This window comes from Monopterus albus, unplaced genomic scaffold (genome assembly GCF_001952655.1).
Source record: "Monopterus albus unplaced genomic scaffold, M_albus_1.0 scaffold144.1, whole genome shotgun sequence".
NCBI classification, from domain to species: domain Eukaryota; kingdom Metazoa; phylum Chordata; class Actinopteri; order Synbranchiformes; family Synbranchidae; genus Monopterus; species Monopterus albus.
In genome coordinates, this window is record NW_018128024.1 from 941,459 (window position 1) to 969,349 (window position 27,891).

A 27,891-nucleotide genomic window follows, 5' to 3' on the forward strand; every position below is an offset into this window, starting at 1 on the left:
ATCTTGACCAGCTGCATCACTGTCTGGTATGGCAGCACTACTGCTATGGACTGCAAGAGCCTGCAGAGAGTGGTAAAGACTGTGGAGAAGATCACCAGGACTCCACTGCCCTCTCTGCAGAGCATTCACCCCCACAGGGTGCATAGGAAAGCTGCCTCCATCCTCAAGGACCCCACCCACCCCCAGCATGGACTGTTCGCCTCCCTACTCTCTGGCCGGAGGTTTAGAAGTGTGAAATGCAGGACCACTAGACTGAAAAACTCTGTTTCTCTCTGCCATCAGACTCCTAAACAGCTGAGGAGTTTATTACCAGGAAATACGTCATGTACTGACGACCTGTACTGTTTACATTCTCAGTTTGCACATGCATAATTGCACAATGACTGTTGACTGCTGCACATGCTGCTCCCATGCAGCATACATTCTCTTATATTCTTAGATATTTTTATAATATTGCTGCATTTGCTGCTTAAAGTGCCTTAGATTTTGTGTTACTTATTTATCTACTTTATATTTCATTTGTATTTTGTGGCATTCATGTGGATGGCAAAGTAAGAATTTCATTGTACAGGGAAACACATTTCCTAACTGTGCATATGACAAATAAACACTTTGACCTTTGACCTTGAAACCTCTTAAAACTAATGTGCCCTGATGGATCTCTGTCGAGGCTGCTTTGGTGAGAGTGCGCCAACACCGAAGACAAGTCTACATGGAGAGAAACGTCCGATACAGATCCATCGGTGCATTGTGAAAGCTTTCATAATAATCCATGCAGAAATCTGACACTCGTCTTCTTCTTCTACTTTTGCCAGGGAGACAACTGGCATTTGTCTGGTAACAGACTGAAGTAATAATTATGCCCGTGGCCATTTGAAATTTAAGCAGAAGTGTCGCAGCAGTAGTGAAATCCGAACACAAGCGGTCAGCCGGACACCTTGGAGACACATGTGTGTTGACAGGTGTCAGCGGTGATGTGTCTCTGCTGTCCACTTGCATTCGGATCACCGAGACACATTTTAATACCAAGTCTAAACAAGGCCAGAGTTTCTAGAAATAAGTTTTCTTAAATAGTAGAAAGTTAAAGGAGATTTGAAAATGTGCAGCTCATCTTTGAAACTTCTTACAGCAGCTCTACTCCGTAAAGATTTGAGCTTTGAATTTCATTCTGCTGTAGGCACTTATTTTGTAAAGTACTGTATACAGTGATTTTGAATACAGAAAAAAATATAGAGGAGTGTAGTGACACAAAAGGTAGTGATGCAAAAGAGTTTCAGGAGAGAGTGTTGTTAAGAGAGCTCAGGAACAGATTGACTCCAAGTGCAACAGTGCATTGTGAAATATCCTTTCATAACCATCATTAAGTATGTGTGTTGGAAAGGGTGTGGGAGTCTGAGTTTGATTACCTCGACTTGGTGATTGGAGGAGAGCCTGTCTGAGTTTGATTACGCCTCCTGTCAGAGACTCCCCTGGTGTCTGCCATTTTACATCACTCTATTTCACACGTTTATCCTCGTTCCCCCGCTTCCATCAAATAGGGCCTGTCGCCCTGCAGCCCGAGAAGTGACAGAGTAGCCTTTGTCAGGAGCTGAAGAATAGACTTGTGTAGCGTCTGACTCAGCCGACCTCGAGATAACCCAGACACACACAATCAGTATCACATATTCGCTCAGGGTATCTTCTGGGAACATAAAAGATAAGAGATAAGATGAGGAATATGTTTTACTTGAAGCATTTGACACACAACTTACTCTTTCTTTAAAAAGCTTGTAAGAAATCAGGTTTTGAAGGATTTGATCAACACTGAAACCTGTTTAAATGTGTGTGCTCAGTGACAATGTTTGCGTTATTTTGTGTGTGTGTGTCATTTGTTTTTTTTTCTCTAATCATCTCCCTTCCAGATGTTTCCTTTCCACATCACTGACTTTTAAATGAGAGCCTGGCGTGGATCTTTCGTGCATGTGTGCAACTGTGTGTCTACTGAGCATCCATGTGTGTATGTGTGTTTGTGTGTGTCTTTGCTCCAGGTCCCATCCCAGTTGTTCTGTGGCGCGTCTAATTGGAGGTATTTTAGCGTCTCTGGAGAGAGAGAGAGAGAGTGTGTGTGTGTGTGTGTGTGTGTGTGTGTTTTTGTGAGGTGAAATCTGTGTGGTTTGTGTGCATGTGTGCGTTTCTGTATGGATGTGTTAGTGCACTGTAGTGTCGCTGACTCTGACACCTTCCAGCCCTCATTTAAAAGCTTAAACGTGGGATCAGAGAATCCCCTGTATTCCTGTGTGCAGCCAGGCTGTTTCCAGTGCCGCAGCTCGTGCTTTGCTGCACCGTGCCTTGGTCGGCTTCAAGGAACACCATAGAAACCTTTTTAACCAACATGACAACATAATGATCCGTGCCACAGTCTGCCTCAGCGGGCTCTACGGGAGCGGCTTCTAGTGTTGGTTAGGGAATATGTCCCAGGAGATGTTAGTCAAACCAGTGAGGGGAGAACACAGATGCATGGAGTGTGATGCTTTCTCAGACTTTTTTGGCTGGTGACCCCTAACAACAACACAAATGCCAAATTGAAAGCTGTGTAGCAACAACATCCCCTGGTACAAGCACAGGTGTACACACTGAACAGTGACACAGGATCTCTTTCCTCCCTCTCCCTCTCTCAAATGACTGCTCTTAATTAATTACCAGCAGAATTTGACAGTGTTTGGCTGCAGATTTCCTCGGTGGCTGAAAGATTTCACAGATATCTTCAGTTGGTCGACTTTTGTCCTGTCAGCTAACACGTTTCTTCTTGTACAGAGAATCTTTTTGGATGGTGTCCAACTGCGAGTGCAAACCACAGCAGCTCTCTGATGTGAATTTGATTTTGTAAAGGACAGTGTTAAATGATATCATAGTAATGCCATTTTCAAACTGTTTCCCATGTTTAGACATCACACTCAACCAAAGGCAAAAAAGGAGAGGTCTGGCGTGTGTGGATAATCCAGAAAGAAACAAAAATTTGTCGGTGGAATGTCGTCTGTGAGAGACGCAACCTGAAGCTGAATGACTATTCCACTCTGCAGAAAGCATAGCCAACATGCCTGAGCGTGTTATTCTCCTGTGGTCAATTCAAAAAGTGCCTCAACTAAATTAACGGTGCTACTGTATCTGATTGACTGGGGTATGCAAACCGTGTTTGTACTTTTTGGACTCATGCTTAGTGTTTATAATGAATTAGTGTTTTGAAAACTGATGATCATGCTTAAATTTTGACCAAATATGCTAAAGATGAACTTGTTCTTATTCTTCAAATATAGTAATATTTATCAGGTCAAATATGGGGAAGTCAAGTCAGTTTTTATTTTTGTAGCCCAATATCACAAATCACAAATTTGCCCGAACACATCATTCACACATTTAGGGAAGCAAACTGATGATAAAGGGAATGAACAAATGAACAGAAGATTAACAAAATAAGTGGGGGAGGCTGGGACTCCTGAAGGACAAACCACATGTTAATAGATACAGTATAATAAGACTGAAACCCACCAGTGGGTGAATAGCAGCAAATACAAAGCAAGAAGGTGTTAGGACCGTGCCACTCATTGAAAGTTATGTTGGATGAGTTTTATGTTTGGATTTAAATGCCTCAAGTGACTCAGACTGTCTGACGTCAGCAGGGAGGTTAATCCAGATGGAGGAGGAGTGAAAGGAAAAGGCCCTGCAGGCTTCTGTGTAACTGAGGACAGACAGGAACCCTGCATTCTAAAAGGGGAGAGTGTGGAATGAAATACAAGCTTTAAGGAGATTAGACAAATATGAAGGGACATGCCCATTAGGATTATGTTTGTCATTAGAAGCACCTTAAAGTCTGATCTGACTTGGATCAGGAGCCACTGGAGGGAGGCTAAAATTGGTGTATTGCGGTCGAATTTTACAGATTTAGTTCAAGTTCTAGCTGCAGCCTACCGAACCTCCTGGAGACCTTTGGTACTACTATGTGGCAGGCCTGAGAATAAAATGTCTGGATGACACAAAACTGAATTAGGGTTTCTGCCAACGTGCCAAAAGACAGAATTTTAACCATGTTTCAAAGATTTTAAAAGTCAGTCTTTGTGATGTCCAAGTGCCTAAATGATTAAAAGTTGATGTTATAATGATTGTTATTTGGATCCTTACCCATAGTCTGTTGTAGTGGATGCACAGGACTCGCTCTGCTCAGTGCACCAGGTCCTGTTTTGTGATGGCAGGTTTTAGATTTTATAGTTCAGTGTGAGCTACAGGATTTTCATGCTGTGAAATTCTAAAGTTAGTGACGTATGAGGTTATGTAATTCTTTGTATGCTGTGGAGAAACTCTGGTCCGGCCTGAGTTGAGCCTTTTGAAGTAGTGGTTGCTTAGGAAGCCTGTATTCAGGTTGTCCAAGGGCTCTAATGTAGATAATCATCCTTATCAGAACACTTACCAGAATCGCTCTGACCTTCTGCCTGCTAGGTTAATTTGAAAGATCAAACCTTATGTGAGGACACATTAGGACCGCAGTGATCTCTTTTTTTTACTCAAAGTCTGGTAATTTGAAGTCTACAGATGTGGAGCACACACATGCATGTTTGATACGTTTTCATAAAGAGGCTTGGCTGATGAATCAGTGCTTTGATTAATTCCTTCTACAACCGGTGGTGTCAGGAATTATTATATTCAGTATTTCAGTTGCAAAGGGATCAGACATCTCCCTGTTGTTCCCAGTCTCCGCTCTCTGCCTGTTTCCTCTGTCTCTCTCAGTCCCTTCTCACTGTATAATGAGGCTCCTCTGTGGTTCTATAATTAAAACCCCAGTGAGCAGACAGAGAGATGGAGAGATGTAAGGACGGACAGGGTACTGACTCATGGGCTGTGTCAGTATGACAAGCAAACTGTGTCTCGGTGTGTGGCTGTGTCCGTATGCTCTGCTTGTTCCACCTAGTTATGGATTTAATTGCAGGCATGTTTTACAGCATTATGAAACAGATTAAGATGGATGCCCGTGTACATGGTTCTGATTGAGCATTTTGCAGACATATGCCCACACAGACTGTCTTCAAATCCTCTATCATAGACAAGCAGAAGGCAACAAAAAGGCCGGTAGTGAGAGAGGTGTCCAGTGGAAGAGGAACGTCACACAGGTTGGATGTAGCTGGTTTTGAAGAATCAGAGGCTGTGGAGGTAAAGGAGGCAGAGGCAGAGGAAGAGGGGACAGTGAAAGTCTGAAAGTTTTAGTCTCACTTCAAATAACTGTGTGTGGATTATACGGGACAGGGTCAGGCCTAGTAGTAGCTTTCCAGTGGGTCACTGCTCCATTCAAGGTGGACAATAAATAGCAGTGTATAAACTGTACAGTGAACGCTGCAAAATGATATGAGAAGTGCTCTTAGAAATGTATATTTATTCTTATAACTTGTCATTATTCTAACAGCTATATCCAAAAGTGTTTAGTGGAGGATGTTATGGAGCTGTTTACTTTTGGAAGTCTCAACAGATAATTAGATCTGAAAATATTGGATTTGATGACAGCTCTTGGTCTCCTGATAGTTGCTGTCAAGAAAAGGTGAAGCTCACCCTAAAATGTTCATAGGTCCCAGGAACTAATGTGATGAACAAAATGTTAAATAATTGGGATTTCAGCCATGTGTTGCCATGTGTTAGTATTAGCAGTCAGGTGAAGTTTGTTGACAGCATGAATCCAGCCTTGATTTCACTGAGGAGGTTATAGTGACAAGAGAATTACGTGCTACTTTATGAATGTTCCTGGCTGCACTGGAGCGCTCTGGTTCAAACCCTGTGTGTGTTTTTTCATACATCAGTAAGTCTCACAGCAAAAAAAGAGAAGGAAACAGATGGGACAATTTCCTGTGTTGATACATTTGTTGAGAAGTGTGGCACCATCTACTAGAACAAGCGGGAGGATGGAGGAATGCGTTGTTATTGTGGAAGATGTAGGCGAGGCATACAGTAGTTGATGTACCGAGGCTGACTAATGCACATCTCCAGACAGATACTGGGAAGAGATAATGTCTCTGTTCTCTTAAGGAGAGAAAATGCACATGAAACACACATGGGCCACTGAATGAGTGTCAAGTGTGCAGACAAGTATCGTGGTGCTTGTGTTTTTAATGATCCTGTCAGTAACACAACTGTGTGCCACCTCGCTATACACCCTGTGACCCAAGACTGAGTTCGTGTGTCAGTCGGTGAATGTGCATGAACGTTGTTTTCTGAAAAGGAGCTTTTTTTTTCCCAGCTAAAGCCTCATGTTGGATGCAGTGCACGTGCAGACAGACGTTGTACAATTTTCCCACTGTGTTCTGCAGTGGTGCTTTATTTTGACAGTCATCACGGTATGAAAGTGTGTGAGGCTCCAAACTGAGCAGCCCGACAGGATACGCTGTTCATATGCCAGCTTGTATCAGCACAGGGTTTTCATAAACCGTTTTCAGCGGCCCCAGAACATAAATGAAATATTATTGTTCTTGCGAACACACTGATTGTCTCTGTGTGTCAGTGGTTCCTGCAGGGTGTAATAAGCTTTTGGAGAAGCAGGCCAGTCAGCAGATGTTAATTTGAAGCAATAGAAATGGGAGAGAAAAAGAGAGATTGAGGGGGGAAATCGAGCTGGTGAATGATGTGGCCGGGTGGCAGAGGAAAGATTGGATCGAAGGAACAGAAGAAAGATAAAGGATGGGTAAATAGGATGAGAGATGATGAAATGCTGAGGAGGGAGAAGATGATCAGCGGCAGAGTGTAGGCAGCAATATGGATGCATTTTCTGTCGTTGTATATATTTATACAATTTATGGTAATTCAGTTGAGAAACTGTTTAGCTTGTTGTCCCTGTGGCTCAGGAGGTAGAGCAGGTTGACCTAAAGTGCAGTGTCCTTGAGCAAGATGCTGAATCTGAACTTGTTTAATACAAGCCATTGTACAAATGTATTCTTTTTGTAGATCTGTCTCGATTCGGAATTTACACTGAGTAATTGCTTAGGCTGGCTTCACACAGACAATTACCCTGAGTGAAAAATCGCAGCCAGTCATTCATTCATTCACGTTACATAGTGGAGAACGGCACCGCAGGGGGCTCCACCAAAACGACGCAGCATCACGTGATAAAGAAGTTAGATCTGGTGTTACATCACCCCTCATGGTGCTGTGTCAGCCAGTCGTACATTCCTGGTCGATTACTTTGTAACGTGAATGCTATATTTTGGCTGTTCACTTTGAGATCATCGAGACCGAAGGTTACAGTTGCTGGGTAACTTTTCAGAGTTGTCACATCCTGTGTGTGAGTATTAAAAACCTCTGTGCTGTGTTTTAGTCTCTAATAAGCTTTAAACACATGAATCTGTTCCTCCAACTGGACTTTGCAGATATTACGAGGTAGAACAAGCAAATAAATTCATAAATTGACTATAAGACATCACCTAAGATCTGGAAATGTCAGGGTCGGAGTGTGAAGCTGCCAACAATGTCGTGGGTGAACTCAGTTAAATAGCCAGACGACGATAAGTAAAGAAACACCGTCTCTTTAATAAGAGCATTGACACTAACAAAAAATGATACAAGACACGGTTTAACCACCAAAAGCACTTACAGGTCAATAATACAGTCCAGGGTCAGAACCAGCAAACACGTACACCCAAGGAATCCAAAACTCGCTGTCCAAAAGGGAAGTCTCATAAGCCAATACACAGAGAAGCAGTCCGAGTTAGAAGGGCAAGGCAATACACGGTGGTCAAAAACAGAAATCCAGGGTCAGAAACTAGAAAGTCAGGCAAGAATTAATGCTGGAGAGTCAGAGCTGGAGTCTAGAACAATCTGGCAGCTTACTGGTGGGGGAAGGCTGCTTATAATGGGGTGAAAAACAGGTGTGATCAATGAGGAGCAGGTGAAAACAATGTGAGTGATGATTAAAACAAAAAGTCTGAAACTGTGGTGAAACAAGAACAGGAAGTAATGTCAAAATAAAAGCACGACAGGAAGCAAACGGAACCGAATCATGACAGGAAAAGGCCATTTTAGGATATATCCTTTTATTACAATAACCAGATTCTGCATGATGAAGATATTAAGTTGATTTATTGCACAGTTGTATGTATCAAAGTTAAATTAAGACACCCACCAAGTAACTTTAGGACATCAGAGCATACCACAAAATCCTAAGGGTGGATACATAATGTAGACTGTGCACAAAGAGACATACAGTATGTTGATCGAACCCGGCAGCTCATTCTGGACCTTGAACACGGCAGTTGACAAGGCATTCTCAAGTGCAAAGCGTCTTTTCCAGCAGATATTTGCTCAGTTGTCGCTGCTGTTACCAAGGTTAAGAATGAACTGTCAAGCTCAACTTTTAGACAAACATAACGAGAAGTTTCTGAAGTTTTATTACTTACACATATTCAGATTTATAGGCCCTGCAGATGTCCCGAACCAATACGAAGTAGCAGTATTGGCTCTGATCCAAGCATTTTTGACAAGATCGGTATTGGTCACAACCTCAACCCTCTTATCCAACCACGTTCCAACCACAACTTCACCAAACAGTGAACCACATCCAGCAAAACAGCTAAAACACATGATCTATCCTGAGCTTTTATTTACTGGTTGGATACACTGCACATATACATTCAAGTATAGCCAGTCATTCCCTCACTATGTAATGTTTATCGGTGTTTTGGACTGTGGTTTTCCCTTTTCCACTGTGTTTCTGTAGGCTCCTCTGTGTGTCCTTCTACACCAAGTGCTTCCTATGCACGAGTGAACACAAGCCCGGTATAGACATGAGCACAAGCCTCTTGTGATGTGCATGCAAGATGTTCTGTGCTGCACACGCTGTGCTATTGGTGTAGACACCACAAGTTTTATGCTTTTGTCCAGTAGTCCTACGACAGCTGCCACCTTTTGTTAATGCAGAATTATTAAATTGTCAGACAGGGATATTTGAACTGGACTGGTTACACAAACTGTGTTCACATACGGACACAAAGTACTAGTTAGTATCTGCCCTGTGATGAATCTCCAGCTCTAAGAATGTGTTGTCCTGCTCCCAGTTATTCTTTATTCATATCAATAATTTAAGCTAATGAACAATATTTTACAACCAGGATCAGATCTAGTATCAAGAACCAAGGATCAAGAAGCTCCTGAAAAAGAATCGGAATCAGTATCAGCAGATAGTTATTATTAAAGGAATCTGATTGTATCTGATCCAAAACCCTAGATTGGGACATCCCTAATGGACTCGCTAATGTTTTGCATTTTCACACTAATCAACATGTATTCATTTTTACAAATGCTTAAATTCACATGTACTGTATATCCCATTTGTTCATTAGCTTGTACATGTTGATCTGACACCGTGGTCTGAAAGTACATGTTTTCTGGGATGTCGTCATTTGTTAAAGCCTCTCTAAAATACAGCCACATTTCACACCCATTTACTAATTCACACACACAGGCTTACATAAGTTGTCCTCTTGTCCCCTGCGTTATCAGCGTGTGCATTAGGTGGTGCTTTTTATCAGAGTTTTAGGGTGAGTAAAGTACTTGATAAGAATTAGTGAAAGAAGAAGAGACTTAAAGAGGAAGAAGGGAGATTATGCTGGGTGGAGAAGAGAGGAGGACAGAGAGGGATCAGGCACCAGGGAAAGTCAGAGAGAAAGAGGCAGGCAGTGAGCAAGTGCAAAATACAAAACGATGGAGATAGATATGAAGGAAGAAAGAGAGGCAGAGTATAAAAGTTGAAGACTTTTACATGCTGCTGAAAACAGGAATAGATCAACAGGGCTTTTAATCCAAAAATAGTTTCCACCCCTCTCCTCCTTCCTCCTCATCCCTACTTACCTCCCTCCTCATCTGTCTGGTTGTTTGGAGTGATTGAAGAGAGACATGTGTTCACATAATGTGCACACAGACGTACTGTGAGCCACAGACAGACGTACTGTGAGCCACGTCATTCTGTCTGTAGCAAGGTGGAACAGCTGCAGCCAGATCACACTGATCTGTCTCTGCTCTAATGACTCGGTTATAGCCAGGCCCAACTAATCAATCTCTGAACCACTTAATCAGTTAAAGCATTAATCAGACACGGACCCTAACTGTTCTTGTCCCAGCGAGAAATCGCTTTACATATATACAAAGGCATAAAGACACGAGAACACACATATGGGCCACTTGTACTAGCAGAAACCGAGTCAGTCAGTGTGTTTGTAAGAGGGAGATCTTTTTGTCCATTTGCTTGTTCGTGGTTGCAGTAAGAGCCGAGCACAAAACAATTCAATATGGCTTTGTTTGCAGGCAATTAGTGTATTTGCACAAGAGGCATGGCTCACATTCAGGAAAACAGAAAATGCACAGCTGTGATTCTGCAGGATGCTTTTAGTAGTCATTTTCTGTTTCTCTTTCCTGTATTTTTAGTTGTCGGTCTGACAAAGCAGGCAATTTGAAGCAGTAGCCTTGGCTCTGGGAAATATTGATGGACAGCTTGGACTGTTTTTCTGGCATTTTATAAACTCATGGCTAGTTTATAACCCTCACTCTGTTTCTTTCCCTTTTCCATGTGGATTATAGCATAAAATAGCAACTCAAGAATTTATGTTGTGGCAGGATTTAGTCAAATATAGTCATAGCCTAAGCATCGCCCAGCGTGTTGTCCTCTGCATTAACTCAGTCTTTTAACATGTTCCTCTCTGGTTGCATAGAATTTAGAAGTGTCTGTAAGTTGGTGATAACAGCTGTTTCTCTATGTGTGGAGAGTCTAATCTTAATAATCTTATTGCCACCCTCCAGGAGGCGCTAAAAATCACCGCTGTCCAGGACAAATGAGCTTCAAACTGTTTTTCCCCACTGCCATACAGACTTTGAACTCATTTAATCCTTAGCCATTTATGGTCCCCCTGTCAGTCTCCATGTAACTGTTGTGCTGTGTGTATTGTGATATCTGATATGATTGTGTCTTTGAGCTGTTACTGAACACGCTGTACTGGGATCTGCCAGCCTGGATGTGTGGCCATTAAAGTGAATTGAAGTCCATTCACTGCTTAAACAATTATTTAAAGACGCCTATAAACTGTGAGATACTAACAATCGTGGAAGTTCATTGCATGTCACACTGTATGAGATTGGTATATGTTAACCAACCAGCTTGTGACTCTCATGTATTATATACACTCATGCCACAGAGATAATCTTCCCTGAGCATTTGGAGATTTGCCAAATGTTGTAAGTCCGTACCGTCTTTTCATAACACTCATCCAAATTCTGAAGGTATTTTCCGAATCCCCATAGACTCTTCTTACAATGTGGAATTAAAAACAATCCGGTCCAGTCCAGGAAAAATATCATTTTAATCAGTGTCTCAGTTTTGTCTATTCATCTAATATAAGCAAAGATGGTGACAGGAAATGATGTAATTACTCTTTGTGTGAAAGTGGCTCGACTTTATGACTTTCACCAAAATAAAAAGAAAAATGAAGAAGAAAATGACATTTCCTGTTGTCATCTTTACTGTTATGTAAAGCAACTCGTTAACCCAAAAAACTAATAACTAATCTCCAGATTAGTCTGGAACAGCCCAGAATCTCTTTAAAGGGGCTTTAACAGCAAAATGATCCTAACTGACAATGTTGTGGTGCAATAACATGCGATTTTTCTCCATGAGAGTTTCCCAAAGGAGATCAGTAAATTGTTATTACAGTATTCATATTGTTATTCTGCTCCAAAGACTGTGAACTTGTGAGTGAGCGTCTTACCCTTAAAGGAAGTGCCTGAGGAAATACCAGGACATGCTACCCTCCATTGATCTGTCGCATTCCTCCAGGCCTCGTCCATTCACTCGCTGACATGTAGTAAATGAATGGACTAAATCAAAAGCTGGGATCGCTGAACATTCAGCTGGAATACCACTTTTATCTAAAGGTGGCACTTAAAATGTAGTATTCTCATATACGAGCCTTGTTTACCTATGCTGAGTCTCTGAGACACCATTGTTCCAGTTTCTGGGACAGAGAGAAGCGATAGGAGAGAGGTATAGAGAAGGGGTGACAGTGAAAAAGGAGTGTGATACAGAGGATTACCCTGTTGCATTCTAGATGAAGGGAGGGTCAGGGAGGGAACAGCTTGATTTAGTAATGAAGCATCTCCTCTTCTTGTTTCTTGCGGTCCGTTATCAAGCCACACTTGACATCTACTTTCCAGTCTAAGACTTGTCTTTCATCCCTCACTTTTTCTGTAATATTCTTGAGTTTGTCCTGCACAGAGGCTTCCTGTTTTCTCTCCATCTCCTAGCAGAGGCTCAGACTTGTGGAAGTATCACTCTTCTTTTGAATTGGAAATTATATCTCTTGTTTCATACCATCATTAGGCTCACAGTATGCACTGAACATCTACATTGATTTCCCATTTTCATTATATGGTACTTTTGTTTTGTTTTTTTGTTTTTTCCATTTCCCTTTTACTTGTGTTGTTTCTCTTTGAGGCTGAATGTTTATTTGTTTATCACTTTTAATGGCACATTTTTATTCATTGCCTCATTTCTTTGCACTTTGAGTCTTGAGGTGATAAAAAGTAACGCTTAACAAGGGATTGGTGGGTTTTTATTTCTGGTAGGCGTTTGAGTGCAGGCTTCTGTTTGGGCACAAATAAACCTCCGATCTAAAGAAATATGATGAAAAGAGAGGAGTGTACAAATTAAATAAGAAAAGGAAGTCAAGAGAGGGAAATGAAAAACTAAAGAGGAAGGCAGGGTAAGATAACCTTTTTTGTTTCAGACAGTGAGCAAAGAGAATGTCAAACCCTGGTGACATTTGGGATTTCATACAAGGATGATTGACACCAACTTTTACCTATACGTGTACAGGGAGACTGGGTTGGGCATACCGGCTGTGTGTGTGTGTCTGTGTGCATGACTGACATGGTAAATTGGAAAGGTCAACTGGCGCTAGTGTTCGGTACAGACAGGCAGACAGCTGGAAGATGTAACCTTCCAGAAGTCCACATTTACAGGGGTAGGAGACTCTGAGTAAGAGGTGGAAGAGTGTGGGGTGTGACGACCAACGTTTATTATGTAAATCTACTTACTGCTGTTTATTTGCTGCGTATAAATGATAACTGTCATCAATTCTTGTCAGATTTAACAAAGTGAGACAGACTACTGGGTGCCCAGAGGGGAAGCGTTCAGACTGTGAAATTTTATTATCTAGGTCTGTCAGGAATTTCTCCAAGGTCCAAGGTCAACACTCCAGTCAGCTAATTATTATTTGGCTGGATGTATTTGTGTGTGTGTTTGGGCGTCGATAAGTCGAGTCCATGTGTTATTCTCTCTGTGTATGTGGAAATTGGAGTGTTACATATGTATATCCATTGATATGAACTCCTAATAAGTGTGCATCTGTGTGTGTGTGTGTGTGTGTGTGTGGACGTGTTTTTCCTGCTACGTGGGGACTTCTTCCTGACTCCATACCAACTCATGAGGACCCATTTCATGGTGGGGACCTAAATTGAGGTCCCCATGGGCAAGAAATTGAATTTTAGGGTGGCAACATGGTTTAGGGTTAGGATGAGGTTAGGGTTAGGTTAAGGTTAGGGTCAGGGTTAGGGTTAGGCAAGTAGTGGTTCTGGTTAAGGTTAGGGTTAGTCTACAGGAAATGCATGTAAGTCAGTGTAAAGTCCCCATGGACTACGAAACATAAACTGAGTGTGTGTGTGTGTGTGTGTGTGTGTGTGTGTGTGTGTGTGTGTTTTAGAGTGAGTATCAGGAACAGAGAGAAGGAAGAGTGAGATTGACAGGCTAAATTGGAATGGTAAGGGTTTTGAGGTTGAACACTGGGTTTAAAACAGCCGAGAGAGAGGAAGAAAATACCCCAACGTGTTGCTAAAAAAAAAGTCTTTCACTTGGGGAAGTGTGACAGTGGATGCCAGTGTGGGTGGATATGGAGAACGAAATGAGGCTGAGCAGGAGGATAGGTTGTCACTGAGGGCGAGGGGTGTCTGCTCGCACGTAGTCAGAGGGAAGGAAGGAAGCATGGCCCGGCAGAGGTGTTTGTGTGTCGAGAGAGGGGAGGAGGGGTGAGTCATGGAGGGCATGGAGGTGCCACGGCAAATAGGTGACCCGCAGCTGGAGACCGAAGGTTCAGCACCTGCACAGGTTGGCTGGGAGATTAACACATTAAGACATGGCACACATATCAACAACAACCTTCACACACACAAAAGGACAAGTACAACACACAGGATTGATGCACTGAAGAGCAGGCATAACACATAGATACTATACATACTCCCTACTGTACACAAACACAAAGTAGTGTAAAAACGTACACACACACACACACACACACACAGAGGACATGGTGACCTGCTTGTTTGTGGGTTCTCCAGGCAGCTGAATACACAATAGTGAATTCATGAATACAAATCACACTCAAGGTTGAGATACACACTAATATTTTCACATCAGCTCAAACTCTATTTTAAACACATCACTTTAATGTAAACCAGTGTCAGTTCTGTCAACAACAACAAGAGTAACACTAAATAAAATGCAAACTCCTGGTAAGTAAAACAGTTTAGCATTAGACAGCAACACGTAAAAAACAGCTGAAACCAACTACGAAAGTGCAGACAACACAGTAATTTAACATGAACTGCTACAGTTTAGATGTGGCTGTAACGTTAACACTACTTTCTGGTTTCCACCTTGTTCAGGCAGGTCCTTGGGAGCTGTGTCGCACCAGACACGACACAGGCCAAAACTGAGATGGATATGGTGTTCACAGGTTCATTTATAGCCTTGTTCATGCAATTAACCTTGGAAATGGATGGCTGTCGCACACGTCAATTCAAAGTACAGAGTTGGACTTAATATTTAATTTTTAAAATCTATATTAGTCAGTACATCTCGCTGCTTTGGCTGATTTATGCGCTGGGTAAGGAGAGCTTAGCTACAATACCATGACATGCTACATAGGCAGAAAAATATCAAAAATGACCGCACACTGAAGGCTTACTGATGTGTTTAGAACATTTAGCCAATATTTCAACCCTCCAGTCTTCTTCAGGACAAGAAAGCTGCAGGGGTACGTCAGTCGGGCAAGGCTGTAAAACGGACTGTGCTAACATTAACTTCAGTGCCTCACTTGGACAGCGAGACTGTTGGCGAGTCCTCAGATGTGTTGTTGTATTTGTTTAGACATCTGCTTTTTGCAGAGTTGGCACACCATTTACCTTGATGCTGTTATTGTCCAGTCACCACAGCTTTGCTCGTTACTGTCCCACATTTTGTCCTTGCAAACATAATGTTACTAGCTTAATTCACTGGGAGGTCAACAGGACATGTAACTGGTCAAGATGATGGTGAATTTTAAGAACGTCCTCTTCTGGACCACAAGGCAAATTACATCAAACGGTTTGTTGCACTTAGTGACATAGCGTACATTGTTGAATTCAAACAGGTCATTACAGTTCGTATTGGTTCTTATTTTAACCACGTTCAAATGAATGATAGAAATTCAAATAAAAAGTGATAGCCCTAGGCTGTAATAATTTTTGTTGCAATGTGATTGGACTTTGGACCCTGTGTTTTCACTATGGTCTGTCAAACCTCTTTGTTTTTTATTAAACATGAGCTGAGGTGCCAAACATCTCAACTTAAAAATAATACAATTATTGTAAGATGGTTTCAATCATTTGAGCTTTTAGTGGTACTGTGGAGGGATTGTGTGTTGTTGCATTTGGAGCTAAGATTCGGATCAGGGAAGCTTCACTCGGTGATCTGTTATCTGCTGTGACATGCGCATCAGTAAACACATTGATTAAGACAAATGATCCAGGGCATTTGAAAGGCTTCGGAAAACAATGAGGGAAGTGGAAGTTACTGGAAAATGTGTTTAGTGGATTCAGCTTCATGAACGTCAGATGCTTTGTGCTGCGAACACACACACACGCACACACTCTCGCTTGCGCTCTCTGTTGTCCCCATTGTTTCTCTGTTATCTTTTGAAACTGAGGATGACTCAGTATGACACATCATTTGAATACACATGCAAAATTATTTGTCCCCCAGACCAAAGCCAGCATTTTTGTTAGTGTGTCTGTTTGTATTTATGTGTGTGTGTGTGTGTGTGTGTTGACCACCTTTCAGACTCTTATAGACTTCCCAGTATTGCTTTTTAACAGCAGAAGTTCTTAAGTGGATGTGTTTAGGTTTGAGCTTCAGTTTGAGCTTCAGTACCAATATCTGTATCTGAAAGACAGAGACTTATAATAATCACCTTTATTTGGCCAAATATGTTACACACAGGGGCAGCACGGTGGCGCAGTGGTTCTGGGTTCGGGCCCCACCCGGGACCTTTCTGTGTGGAGTTTGCATGTTCTCCCTGTGCTTGTGTGGGTTCTCTCCGAGTACTCCGGCTTCCTCCCACAGTCCAAAGACGTGCAGCTTAGGTTGATTGGCCTCTCTAAATTGCCCATAGGAGTGCGTGTGTGTGATTGTTCATCTATGTGTTAGCCCTGCGATGGACTGGCGACCTGTCCAGGGTGTACGTTCTTCGCCTGATTGCCGGCCGGGATTGGCTCCGCCTCCGCCCCCTGTTGGGAGACGACCGCTCTACCCACTGAACCACAGTCGCGCACACACACGTGTCACATCGTGTCCAGATCCAAGGAGATCCTCATTAGATTATCTGAGGTTTTTACTAATATATTGTTCATGTATTTACATCACCTTTCACACACGCACTCCTTTCTGTTAATCAGACGGCATCCAAGTCCTTCACGTCTGAACGAGCACCCTGGTCACTATACCGTAAATGTTGTGATGGCAGTTTTACTAGGTCAGACCTATTTACCTTTATGTATCACTTTCAGAACAGCACAAGTCTGAACGGCATGCAGTCACATTAACAGGATTATGACTCACTAACGTAGGATGCTGGGAAGCAGATACATCTCTGAAACTGTCAGAGCAAACTTCCAAATTGACTGACCACATATTAAAAATCTACATGTTGATTTTCTGTGGCATAATATCTGTAACCACTCTGCCACTATACATTATACATCACTTGATGTACCCCAAACGTTGTGCGTGTACTCTGGCGCTGTCTGTGTCTGAGTGAAGCCATGAGGAACCTCAACATATGTCTGAATGCCAGAAAGCTGTTGCTTTAACCTCCTGATGAAGCTGGCAGTGTCAGTTTTCCCATGTCTGAAAAGGGCATAAATGTACTCTAAATATTAAAAATACTTCCCAGTAGACTACAATATCTTCAAACAGCCAGTAGAAGTTTTCCTAAATAAAGTTCTGTCTGAACTGCCAACAAACTTGTGATTTAAATCAGATTCAGTGTGATTAAAGAAAAAGTAAACTGTGAATCTGACCACATACTCAATGTCAGCTCTCAGTACTTGACAGTTTTCAATACTTAGACAAATTTCAGTGGGTACCATCACATTTGGAGGTTCAATACCCAGCCCTTGTCCATAACACATTAATCTTTATTTCCCACAAAAACAATATAAACACTCTCACACTCACTCTTCATTACTTGTCCCATATATAGTGTGTCGCACAGCCTGAACAAACTTTGCACTGATTCTGATGTGATACGTCAGAATCTAAATTAAGGCCCTGACACACATTCTTTATCACACTCAGATCGAGACACACACCCTGTATTCAAGTGGTGAATACATGACTGAATAGTGAGGGGATAGTGTACTGATAGATGGACAGTGAACGTAGAGTTTCTGCCAGTAGAATGTCAGTGCCATCATTTTCTCGCAGCCTACAGTCTTGGTACTCAAACTTCTGACAAACAGGGAGAAAGGCAGAGGCGTGGGGAGGGGGGAGTGAATGAGAGAGACCAAATTTGGTAGCTGGCAGTTGATGGATGGGCTGCAAACAGCTCGTCTTTCTCTGGACTCCATGATAACATGGCGTTCTCTCTTCTGCTCTCATCCATTTCTGTCTCTTGCTTTCTCTCTGTACTTGTTTTTTTTTTTCCCCTTCTCAGGAAAAGGCGTCTCCTTTTCCTGTTTGCCTCCTCAACTCTGAGATGCCTTAGAGCTGCTGATTTGCGAAAGCCTGTATTTTCTTTTGCTTCTTTTTATACATGTTTGCTAAATGTGTCTTTTTGCTGCACCCCGAGGAAACACTTGAAATCTAAATTATATCTCTCCTGTTTTCTCCTTTCCCCCCCCACTTCCTATCTTCCCTTTTCATCCCATTTCTTTTCATCTCATTCTCTCTGGCTGACGGACAGTTGGCAAGAAGAACCGTGGGTCAACAGGTAAAGAACCCATTTACATTTACATTATCTGCCCTGCTCGTTCTTTCCGGCTTCTTCTTTCTCTCCATCTTTCATACAGAGGCAAATATTGCTGTGGCTCTTTGCTCCCAGCAGAAGATCAGAGTTAAGGGCTGCTCAGCTAAATGCTTTGCTGCAGGTCACACTGGCAGTAGTGGGTACACGCTGTAAAAGATGTTCCACTAGTGCGGCTTCAGTGTTTCTGCCTTATGACTCCTAAGAATAACGTACAGTGCTACCACCTCTAACCTCAAGCTGCCGTAGGCCAGCGTCTGTTGGGTATACAGCAAAATAAACTGATGGTGCACGCTTTTAAAAATTTAACAGCTTTTTTCCTCCAGTAAAGGTCCTCTGGTGTGCGACAGCTTCCCCTCTTACAAAAAGCTGTAAACTACTGTAGCTTATGTAAAATACTGTAGCTTTCACTGTACAGACTGAGTTTATTTTTTGTGACTTCGATTTGCTCACCATATGGTCATTTAGATGTTTGTTAAGCAAGAGCTGGAATGGATCCCTGCTTGGCAGTATTGCGTTTTACCTTTCTTCATCTCAACGAGACTAGGACCAAATGCATAATTTTTGGGTCACATTTCATCCAAGGCTGTACTGATGTGGATTTGGGGAACTCTTGCCTTTCGTACTCACCCATTTGTAAAAAAAAAAAAAAAAACGTGGGTGTGAAATTTGGTAGTGGGCTGAAATTCAACAGACAAATTAAGTTTTTTGTAAAAGCAAGCTTTTTTCAGCTTCTTCTTTTAGCCAAGGTGAAGAGAGAGCTGTTCATGGTTTTCTCAGCTCTTGGTGGGACTATTGTAATGCTTTATATACAGTGGTGTGAAAAAGTGTTTGCCCCCTTACTGATTTCTTATCTTTTTGCATGTTTGTCACACTGTAATGTTTCAGATCATCAAACAAATTTAAATATTAGTCAACGATAACACAAGTAAACACATCATGCAGTTTTTAAATGAAGGTTTTTATTATTAAGGGAAAACAAAATCCAAAACTACAAAACCCTGTGTGAATAAGTGTTTGCCCCCTAAACCTAATAACTGGTTGGGCCACCCTTAGCAGCAACAACTGCAATCAAGCGTTTTCGATAACTTGCCATGAGTCTGCCACAGCGCTGTGGAGGAATTTTGGCCCACTCATCTTGGCAGAATAACGGATGGCCGGACATTCTCCTTCAGGATATTTTGGTACACAGCAGAATTCATGGTTCCACTTATCACAGCATGTCTTCCAGGGCCTGAAGCAGCAAAACAGCCCCAGACCATCCCACTACCACCACCATATTTTACTGTTGGTATGATGTTCTTTTTCTGAAATGCGGTGTTACTTTTACGCCACACATAATGGGACACACACCTTCCAAAAAGTTCAACTTTTGTCTCGTCTGTCCACAGAGTATTATCCCAAACGTCTTGGGGATCATCAAGATGTTTTCTGGCAAAACTGAGACGAGCCTTTATGTTCTTTTGGCTCAGCAGTGGTTTTCGTCTTTGAACTCTGCCATGCAAACCATTTTTGCCCAGTCTCTTTCTTATGGTGGAGTCATGAACACTCAGCTTAACTGAGGCAAGTGAGGCCTGCAGTTCTTTGGATGTTGTTGTGGGGTCTTTTGTGACCTCTTGGATGAGTTGTCGCTGCGCTCTTGGGGTAATTTTGGTCGGCTGGCCACTCCTGGGAAGGTTCTCCACTGTTCCATGTTTTCGCCATTTGTGGATAATGGCTCTCACTGTGGTTCGCTGCAGTCCCAAAGCTTTAGAAATGGCTTTATAACCTTTTCCAAACTGATAGAGCTCAATTATTCTCTTTCTCATTTGGTTTTGAATTTCTTTGGATCTCGGCATGATGTCTAGCTTTTGAGGATCTTTTGGTCTACTTCACTTTGTCAGGCAGGTCCTATTTAAGTGATTTCTTGATTGCGAACAGGTGTGGCAGTAATCAGGCCTGGGTGTGGCTAGAGAAATTGAACTCAGGTGCAATAAACCAGAGTTAAGTTATGTTTTGACAGGGGGGCGAACATTTCTTCACACAGGGCTATGTAGTTTTGGATTTTGTTTTGCCTTAATAATAAAAACCTTCATTTAAAAACTGCATGATGTGTTTACTTGTGTTATCTTTGACTAATATTTAAATTTGTTTGATGATCTGAAACATTACAGTGTGACAAACATGCAAAAAGATAAGAAATCAGTAAGGGGGCAAATACTTTTTCACACCACTGTATTGGTGTAAACCAGTTATTGCCTTCATAGGGGTCTAAGGAAATATCATTACACTTGGGTATCGCGATATTACGTTTTGTGATACTGTATCAAATATTATGGTGGTGTGTTGCTTATTTTTTGACAGTTTCTCTAAAGTAGATGTTTTTAAAATTTGCAATATATCGCCTTGTTTACAGTATCACAACATATTGCAGTATATTGAATCGTAACCCCTGTATCGTGATATGTACCGTATGTATCGTATCACCAGTTTCTTGCTGATACACAGCCCTGTACTTTTCTACCTTTAGTTAGTCCAAAATGATGATCATTACTAAAACAGGTACATATGATCATATTATCCCTGTTTTACAATCACTCCACCGGCTTTTCACTACGTGGTAAAGCTCCATCCTGTTTGGCTGAAGATTTGGTTGCCCATAAACACTGTAGAGCTCTCAGGTCCCCCAACCAGTTTAATTGGACGCCTCGAGATCGAGGTGTAAACGATGGGGTGACAGGGCTTTTACTGTGGTTGCTCCCAAATTGTGGAAAGCCTTACCACCAGAGATGTGATCCATTTCTGACCAAGCACTTTTTAAAACAAAACCAAACACTTATTTATTCACTTTGGCATTTTATACCGAGCAGAGCTCTGACATCTTTTATCTTTCCTCAGTTGTGGTGTATATTCGTTTACCGTATTTTTTTTTGTGTGTGTGTGTGTTTTTTTACTTAATTGACTGAATTGGTCAAAGTTGGTTGTGTTTAATGTGCTATGTAAATAACCTTTTGATTGTACATTATTGTAAGACTGTCAAAGGAGTAAATCAGACAGAACCTGAGCCTTGGCATTACTTAACCTGTGTTTAGTCAGCAGAATCATGTGAAACTGATTATTATGGAAGTGTTGATATCTGTCATCCCCACAAGGTAGCATTACATTCAGCACACTAGGGAGCAGGGAGTGTCAATAATACTGTTGGCTCAGAGCCTTCAGGTGGATCCTGGGGTGGAGGTAGGACTGACGAGATGCCATACGAGCAATGGCAGCAGGTGTCAACAAAGCTTTCAGGCATGCAGAGTGTGAACAGGGCGCTGAGGTCTTACACACACCACCCTGGTGAAAAGGGTGCGTTGGATATACTGTACGTTGCCATGTGATCTGTCCTTTCCCCTACAGCCTTCAGACAGCCTCTAGCTGCAGACTCACACTGGCCCAAAACAGTTGTACATGCCACAGAAGTAGCAGCGTAACAGATTCTAGTTGATCTATGATCCGTTCCGATCCTCCACCATGTGGTTCGGCATGCACATCAACCTCTGATTAAATGCAAAGTTTTAAGCATCATAGTGCGAAATACACTTTTATTGCTGCTGTTACTTTTTAAAGTAATAATTCTGAAAATCTTGATGCAGAGTTGCCATGAAACAGACACAACAGTTGTGTGTTCACGCCACCATTAACAACAACATACATTGCATTGGTAAGCTTTATAGAATTTTGGCACCATGGAAACAGTCACAAACATCATTACCATTATGAAACAGTCACAGTTTCATTACGTTTGGGCTCAAACTATAGGTTCATGTAACAATTAAGTATTGAATATTTTAAGATTATATTGAAACACTGGGCTTTTTGTTTGTTTTCTGATCCAAGGATCTGATCTGTGACTTAAAATCAGGTCTGAACTGTGACTTTTCTGATCCGTTAAACTACATAGAAGTGTTTATCTCTGCTGACAACGCAGCCGAGATAACAGATAGCAGAGTGCTAAAAGCCCTTCATGAGTACATACTGTTATAATTACGTTTGTGCAATATTAAAATATACTTCTTTCCCGTATGGAGTACTAACTTTGTGCTGTTGTGTTGGTGCATTAATTTTTTCACTTAGTTTGGTAAGTCATTGCCTATGAGCCCTTGTCAAATGTTGACGATTTTCAGATAATAATCATTGAGGACTTGACATTGAGTGTCGATGTCAATGTCAAGTCCTTCGCTCTCTGCAGTGGGAAGTGGACGGTGCCAAGCATGTCATCCAATATTTTGAAGAATGTTACTGGACTAGACCCACTGAGTTTGTTTTGCTGTTTGGCCATGCAGTCATTTTTCTTCAGGATATGAATCAGGAATTGGAAGATGAAGTTTACATGCACAAACACAAAAACGGGATACTTCACGAACCTGATCATCTATGTAAACACACTCATTTGCTAAATAAGGAATCCAGTGGCGTTAGATTAAACCTCTGGCTTTTGTACAGTCTTTACAGGAAGCCTCTTAGCTGCCACACACACACACACACACACACACACACATCTGCCAGTTTCATTATTCCTCTGTATTTAACTTGAGGATGATTAATTAATTTTTTCACTTAGAGTTTGGTAAGTCATTGCCTATGAGCCCTTGTCAAAAGTTGATGATTTTCAGAATTAATGGGGGAAAAATAACTTTTCTCCGCTGCAACAAAAACATTTGCAGGCATGATGCAATTGCACCCGTCCTTATTTTAGTACAGTCATGATGAAATGCTACCTCGTTATGTCATTGTGGGTTTTGTGAAGCAGCCAAATAACCACAACTAATATAATGCTCAAAATTAATCTAATAATCATTGAGCACTCACAAGAGCTTAACTCCATCAGTGCTACATGTTTCTTGTTTCTTCTGCTCTTTCCTTTTTTCTCAACCATTCCATCACTGGTATGGCGTGATGACAGAGACAGATAGAAGGTTTGGCAGCTTAAGGAAGAGATGAATATTTAAAGTCAGGCATCTTTTTGTGTCCTCTCACTGCTTTCCATTTTCTCTGTCTCCCTTTGGGGCTTGGATCGTCTGCTCTTAGTGTGGTGCAGCTTTGTGTACATGTGTGTGTGATGCCATGGCTTGTAGTTTTATATTGGCATTCTGAGGCAAGTGTAGTCAGACGATGACACTTAGCTGTCAGCATGCAGCATTAATGAGCGCAGTGACACAAACACACCCCACTCTCACACACATGCCCTCTTCTCAGGAGAGATCAGCAAATGATCACTTTTTTCCTACATTATTTATTTTTGTATACTCTCCAAAAAGCTCTCTCAAATATTTTTAAAAAGCTTTCCATTTTCTTTAACCTCTTATTTCTAGTGCTTTTCCTTTCCATCTTTGTTCTCTTTCAAAATCTCACCCTCTTTTTTTTCCTCTCAAACTCTGGGCATGGTCTGAGTGTGATATGTGTAAGTTGGCTGTGAACCCTACAGACATATATCTGACAACTCTATTAATACACAGACAGTTAACACCAGCCACCTCCCATGTGCATTTACAGTGTGTGTGTGTGTGTGTGTTCAGCTCTCAGCCAGCCCCTCTGCTCTGTAGGTCTCTGCAGAGATTTGTCTGAAAGGCTTTAAAACACAGATCTCCAGTCATAGAGTGATCACACACAGATGCAGCTGCCTCGCTGACACTACAGGGAGTGTGGAGTGACTGACAGATTTAATAGGAGAACAAGATGTAATCTGAGAGAATCCACTCAAAGACGGATTACATTCTAATCTGTGGATGGAATAGCCTTTCATCTCCCTCTGTCCCTCCGTCTTTCTCTCTCGCTCTTTACTTATCATCTCTGTCTCGTTCCTGCCCTAAAGCTGCACCAGTCCTTTGACCAGCCCTGTTTTTTTTTTTATCTTTCCTATCCTTGATTTAATTTGGGATTTTTCTGCTTGCAGCTGAATGACACACACATACACTAACACAGCTGTGTCACCTCAGCAGCACTTTACTGTCAATTAGTAATGATTGCACTGACAAAAGCAATATAATGTCATAGTGTGTCACTGCCTCTTTGGTGCAAAATTATACCCACAGCAATGTGTGCAGATCCATGTAAAGTCTCAGAGTGAATGGTTTTTTTCTCCTTATAATCAGTTTTTGATTTTTCTTATCTGTGTTAACAGCTCTTCTTTTTTTATCATCATGATTTTTTTTAATGTATATTTTCAGCCCCAAGCTGTTGCTCTCTCCCTGCCCTCCGTCCCTCCACCACTCCTACTCTCCCTCTCTCTGCCACATGGTGTTTCTCACTGGTTACATGGACACGAGTATCTCACTTATTAAGAGTATCCCAGTTTTAATCATATTTTGCGTGTGGTGTTTCTATGGAACGCAGAGAAATCAGGTTATACATGTGATACAAACTAGTAGCCTGGTAAAATGACGCCTTCTAGCCTAAAGCTTCAGCCTCTCCGGCTGTGTCATCTTCTATAGGCTCTCTATTGCTAATGAATCCATTATGAATTGGAAAACATTTGGTATTTACGGTAGGCCTATTTGTTTTCCTTAATGAAAAAGGATGAGGATATTCATGCTAGCGCTAATAACCATTCAGCAACCTAATGCTACCTGGCTGGAGTTAATTTATCACCACTGGATGCTCAGCGTCTGTTGGACAGGAAGTGTCGATGTCAATGTCAAGTCCTCCGCTCTCTGCAGTGGGAAGTGGACGGTGCCAAGCATGTCATCCAATATTTTGAAGAATGTTACTGGACTAGACCCACTGAGTTTGTTTTGCTGTTTGGCCATGCAGTCATTTTTCTTCAGGATATGAATCAGGAATTGGAAGATGAAGTTTACATGCACAAACACAAAAACGGGATACTTCACGAACCTGATCATCTATGTAAACACACTCATTTGCTAAATAAGGAATCCAGTGGCGTTAGATTAAACCTCTGGCTTTTGTACAGTCTTTACAGGAAGCCTCTTAGCTGCCACACACACACACACACACAGTAACAGTGTCTGCCAGTTTCATTATTCCTCTGTATTTAACTTGAGGATGATTAATTAATTTTTTCTAATAATCCCTGTTTAAAAAACAAAAAAGAAGGTGATAAGGGGATGATAGGGATTAAAGAGAGGGAAGAGAGGCAGTAGGGAATGAGTGATACAGATGAGATGAAATGATAGATTTCCCCAGAGAAAGAGGATGTTAGACAGGCTGACAAAGAGAAAAGAAGAGCGCACATCACACAACCATATGGCATTTTGCTTTCCACTCTACTTCTACCATCATGTCTGTCACTCCAGAAAGAAGAAGACCATCTGCACAGTCCCCCCTCACTTTTCCCATCTACATATACTGTTCACTCCATCTCCCTCCTTTAAGTCCTTTCTTTTTCCTCCATGTTCTCCCTTGTGGCACCAGTGTTCCTGCTGTCCTGATTTGTCTGTCTGCTCCCCTCCCTTCGGTCCAAGTTAACAGGTTATGTTCACATCCCCCTCTGCTCATTATCTGGAGCTGCTGCTGCCATTAACGCTGCACTAATGACTACCAGTCCCTGCCTGAGCTCTGCTTCTCACAGTGGATAGCTAATGGACGCTCTGCTCTTGTTCTCTCTACTTCTGCCTTTGCCTATCATCGTCGCTGTGTTTGTTTTTCTGTCTTATACCCATTGTGGCTCTCGCCTTTACTTCTCCTACCTGTCAAATTATAACACATTGTACAAGGTGCTGCTCTCTGCACGATGAAATTGTGTGTGTGCATGTGTGTGTGTGTGTGTTATGGAAAAAGTGAGTGATAGAGACCTCCACTATCACTTCCCATCTCTTTTTTTGTGTCACTTCACTTATCTTCCACATTAATGACTCAACCTCTACCCTGAGTTAGAGCATCAGCAGGTGTAGGTGTCAAAGTCAGTCGAGTGTGTGTGTGTGTGTGTGTGGTATCATCTGCCTGTCTTCCTGTGTCTGCGTGTCTTACTCCCTGTGACAGTGGGTTAAGGCTTTTCAGCTCGTTCTCTCCGATTAAAAAGGAGACGAGAGAGAGAGAATGGAAAGGAGGCATAAAGAGCAGAGATTCAATTACCACCTTTTCCTCCTTCCGTTCAAAGAGGAGATCAAAGCGGCTTCTCGTCACCCCCTGCCTCCCCCTGCCGTGCTCCCTTCCTGCACCCTGACACCCCCAGCAACCCCTATCAGAGCTAGCCTGTTAATTTGTACTCACAACTCCTCCCTTATTGGAAAGCTACACTGTGTATCCATGGGAGGCCCAGTGATGTGCATGTACATGCACACACATACCCATAACAATAACACGTACGCTTCCTACATAAACGGATAAACTGTAAAACACTGATAAGCAGTGTTTTCATCTGCCTGTTGTGTTTTTTCCACTTGTTTTCTGAGCAGATGTTGCACATTTCAAACTGATAACAATCCTAGTGTGTCCTTTTTGTGCGAGAGGCCATTCACACTATAACTCGAACTCATGCACCATCATAATTTTGCACATACACCACCATACTCTCCTGCACATCTTTTAGGCCATAAATCTTTCTTCACATTCACCAGTGTCGAAGGATATTGTTTATATGAGAGAATTATGGTGTGTGAGTGTGTGTCTGTGTGAGATTGAAAATATTTTTGTGATAAGAGACAACAGCATCTCAGAAGTACTGGAAAGAATTATAGTTTCATTTCAGCTAGACTCAACACAATCACACGCAGTATGCTGCCTTTTTCTCTTATATGCTGTCAATCAGTGATTCAGTTTCCTAAATACGAGGCCTTGGAAGGTGTTAAAAAGTCTAATATTTCTGGTGACTGTTGGGAGAATGACGCATCTACAAAATAAAAGTGGGAATGTGACAACAGTAGATGAGCTGCAGGAGATAGTTTGGTCCTTTTTATGGACTTTAAATCGGCGCCATCAGACCGTAGCAACTAAAAATAAGCGCTCTGCAGTTTATATTGTACGTTTCTGTTTTATGGTCAGTTTGGAATTGATTTATTTTAGTAAAATATTTCTTCAATGAGACATTTTTAACACTGAAAGTTGCTGTATATGTGTAGTTAGATGCAACATCATTTTGTTCTGCTGTGTACCCTACTTGGTAAGTAAATTGACAATAAAGTGAATCTAGTTTGACAGTTGACTGATGTTTCTGACATGGTGGAAATCCATTCTGTCATTCATCATAAGTAGCTGTGAACAACCAGTTTGGGCTAAAATCTGGCTAAATACATGCAGTGTTGTCCCAGTGCTAGAAAAGAAATAGAACAATGGACATTGTGATAGTGCATAGAAAATGTATTGTGGAGAATATCAGAGGATATAACTGTGTGCATGTAAATGAGTACAGCAGTGTGTGTGAGTGACTTTTGTGATCTTTGATTGAGATTATGTTCCTGTGTGTGCACACTGTGATTTATAAGCTGCCTCTTCTCTCTCTCTCTGTCACAGCTCCTGAGTCAGAGCTTGCGGCTCCAGCAATTGTGATAGGACCCAAAGACACCACAGCGGTGGCAGGGAGCGAGGCTACACTGGAGTGCATCGCCAACTCCAGGTATGTTTTTCTACTGTATGTACACCC

At 41.8% G+C, this 27,891-nt stretch overlaps 1 protein-coding gene across 3 annotated transcripts in view; it reads left to right on the top strand.

Moving 5' to 3' along the window:
* sdk1b (sidekick cell adhesion molecule 1b) overlaps positions 1 to 27,891 on the top strand; it is a 255,116-nt gene that overhangs the window by 135,614 nt on the left and 91,611 nt on the right. For 2 of the 3 annotated variants that reach the window (XM_020614282.1, XM_020614283.1), the window contains 2 exons: positions 18,270 to 18,296; positions 27,762 to 27,864. In XM_020614282.1, the coding sequence (XP_020469938.1) occupies positions 18,270 to 18,296; positions 27,762 to 27,864 (130 nt within the window). The remainder of the gene's footprint in view (positions 1 to 18,269; positions 18,297 to 27,761; positions 27,865 to 27,891) is intronic. The other variant, XM_020614284.1, reaches the window with a different exon arrangement.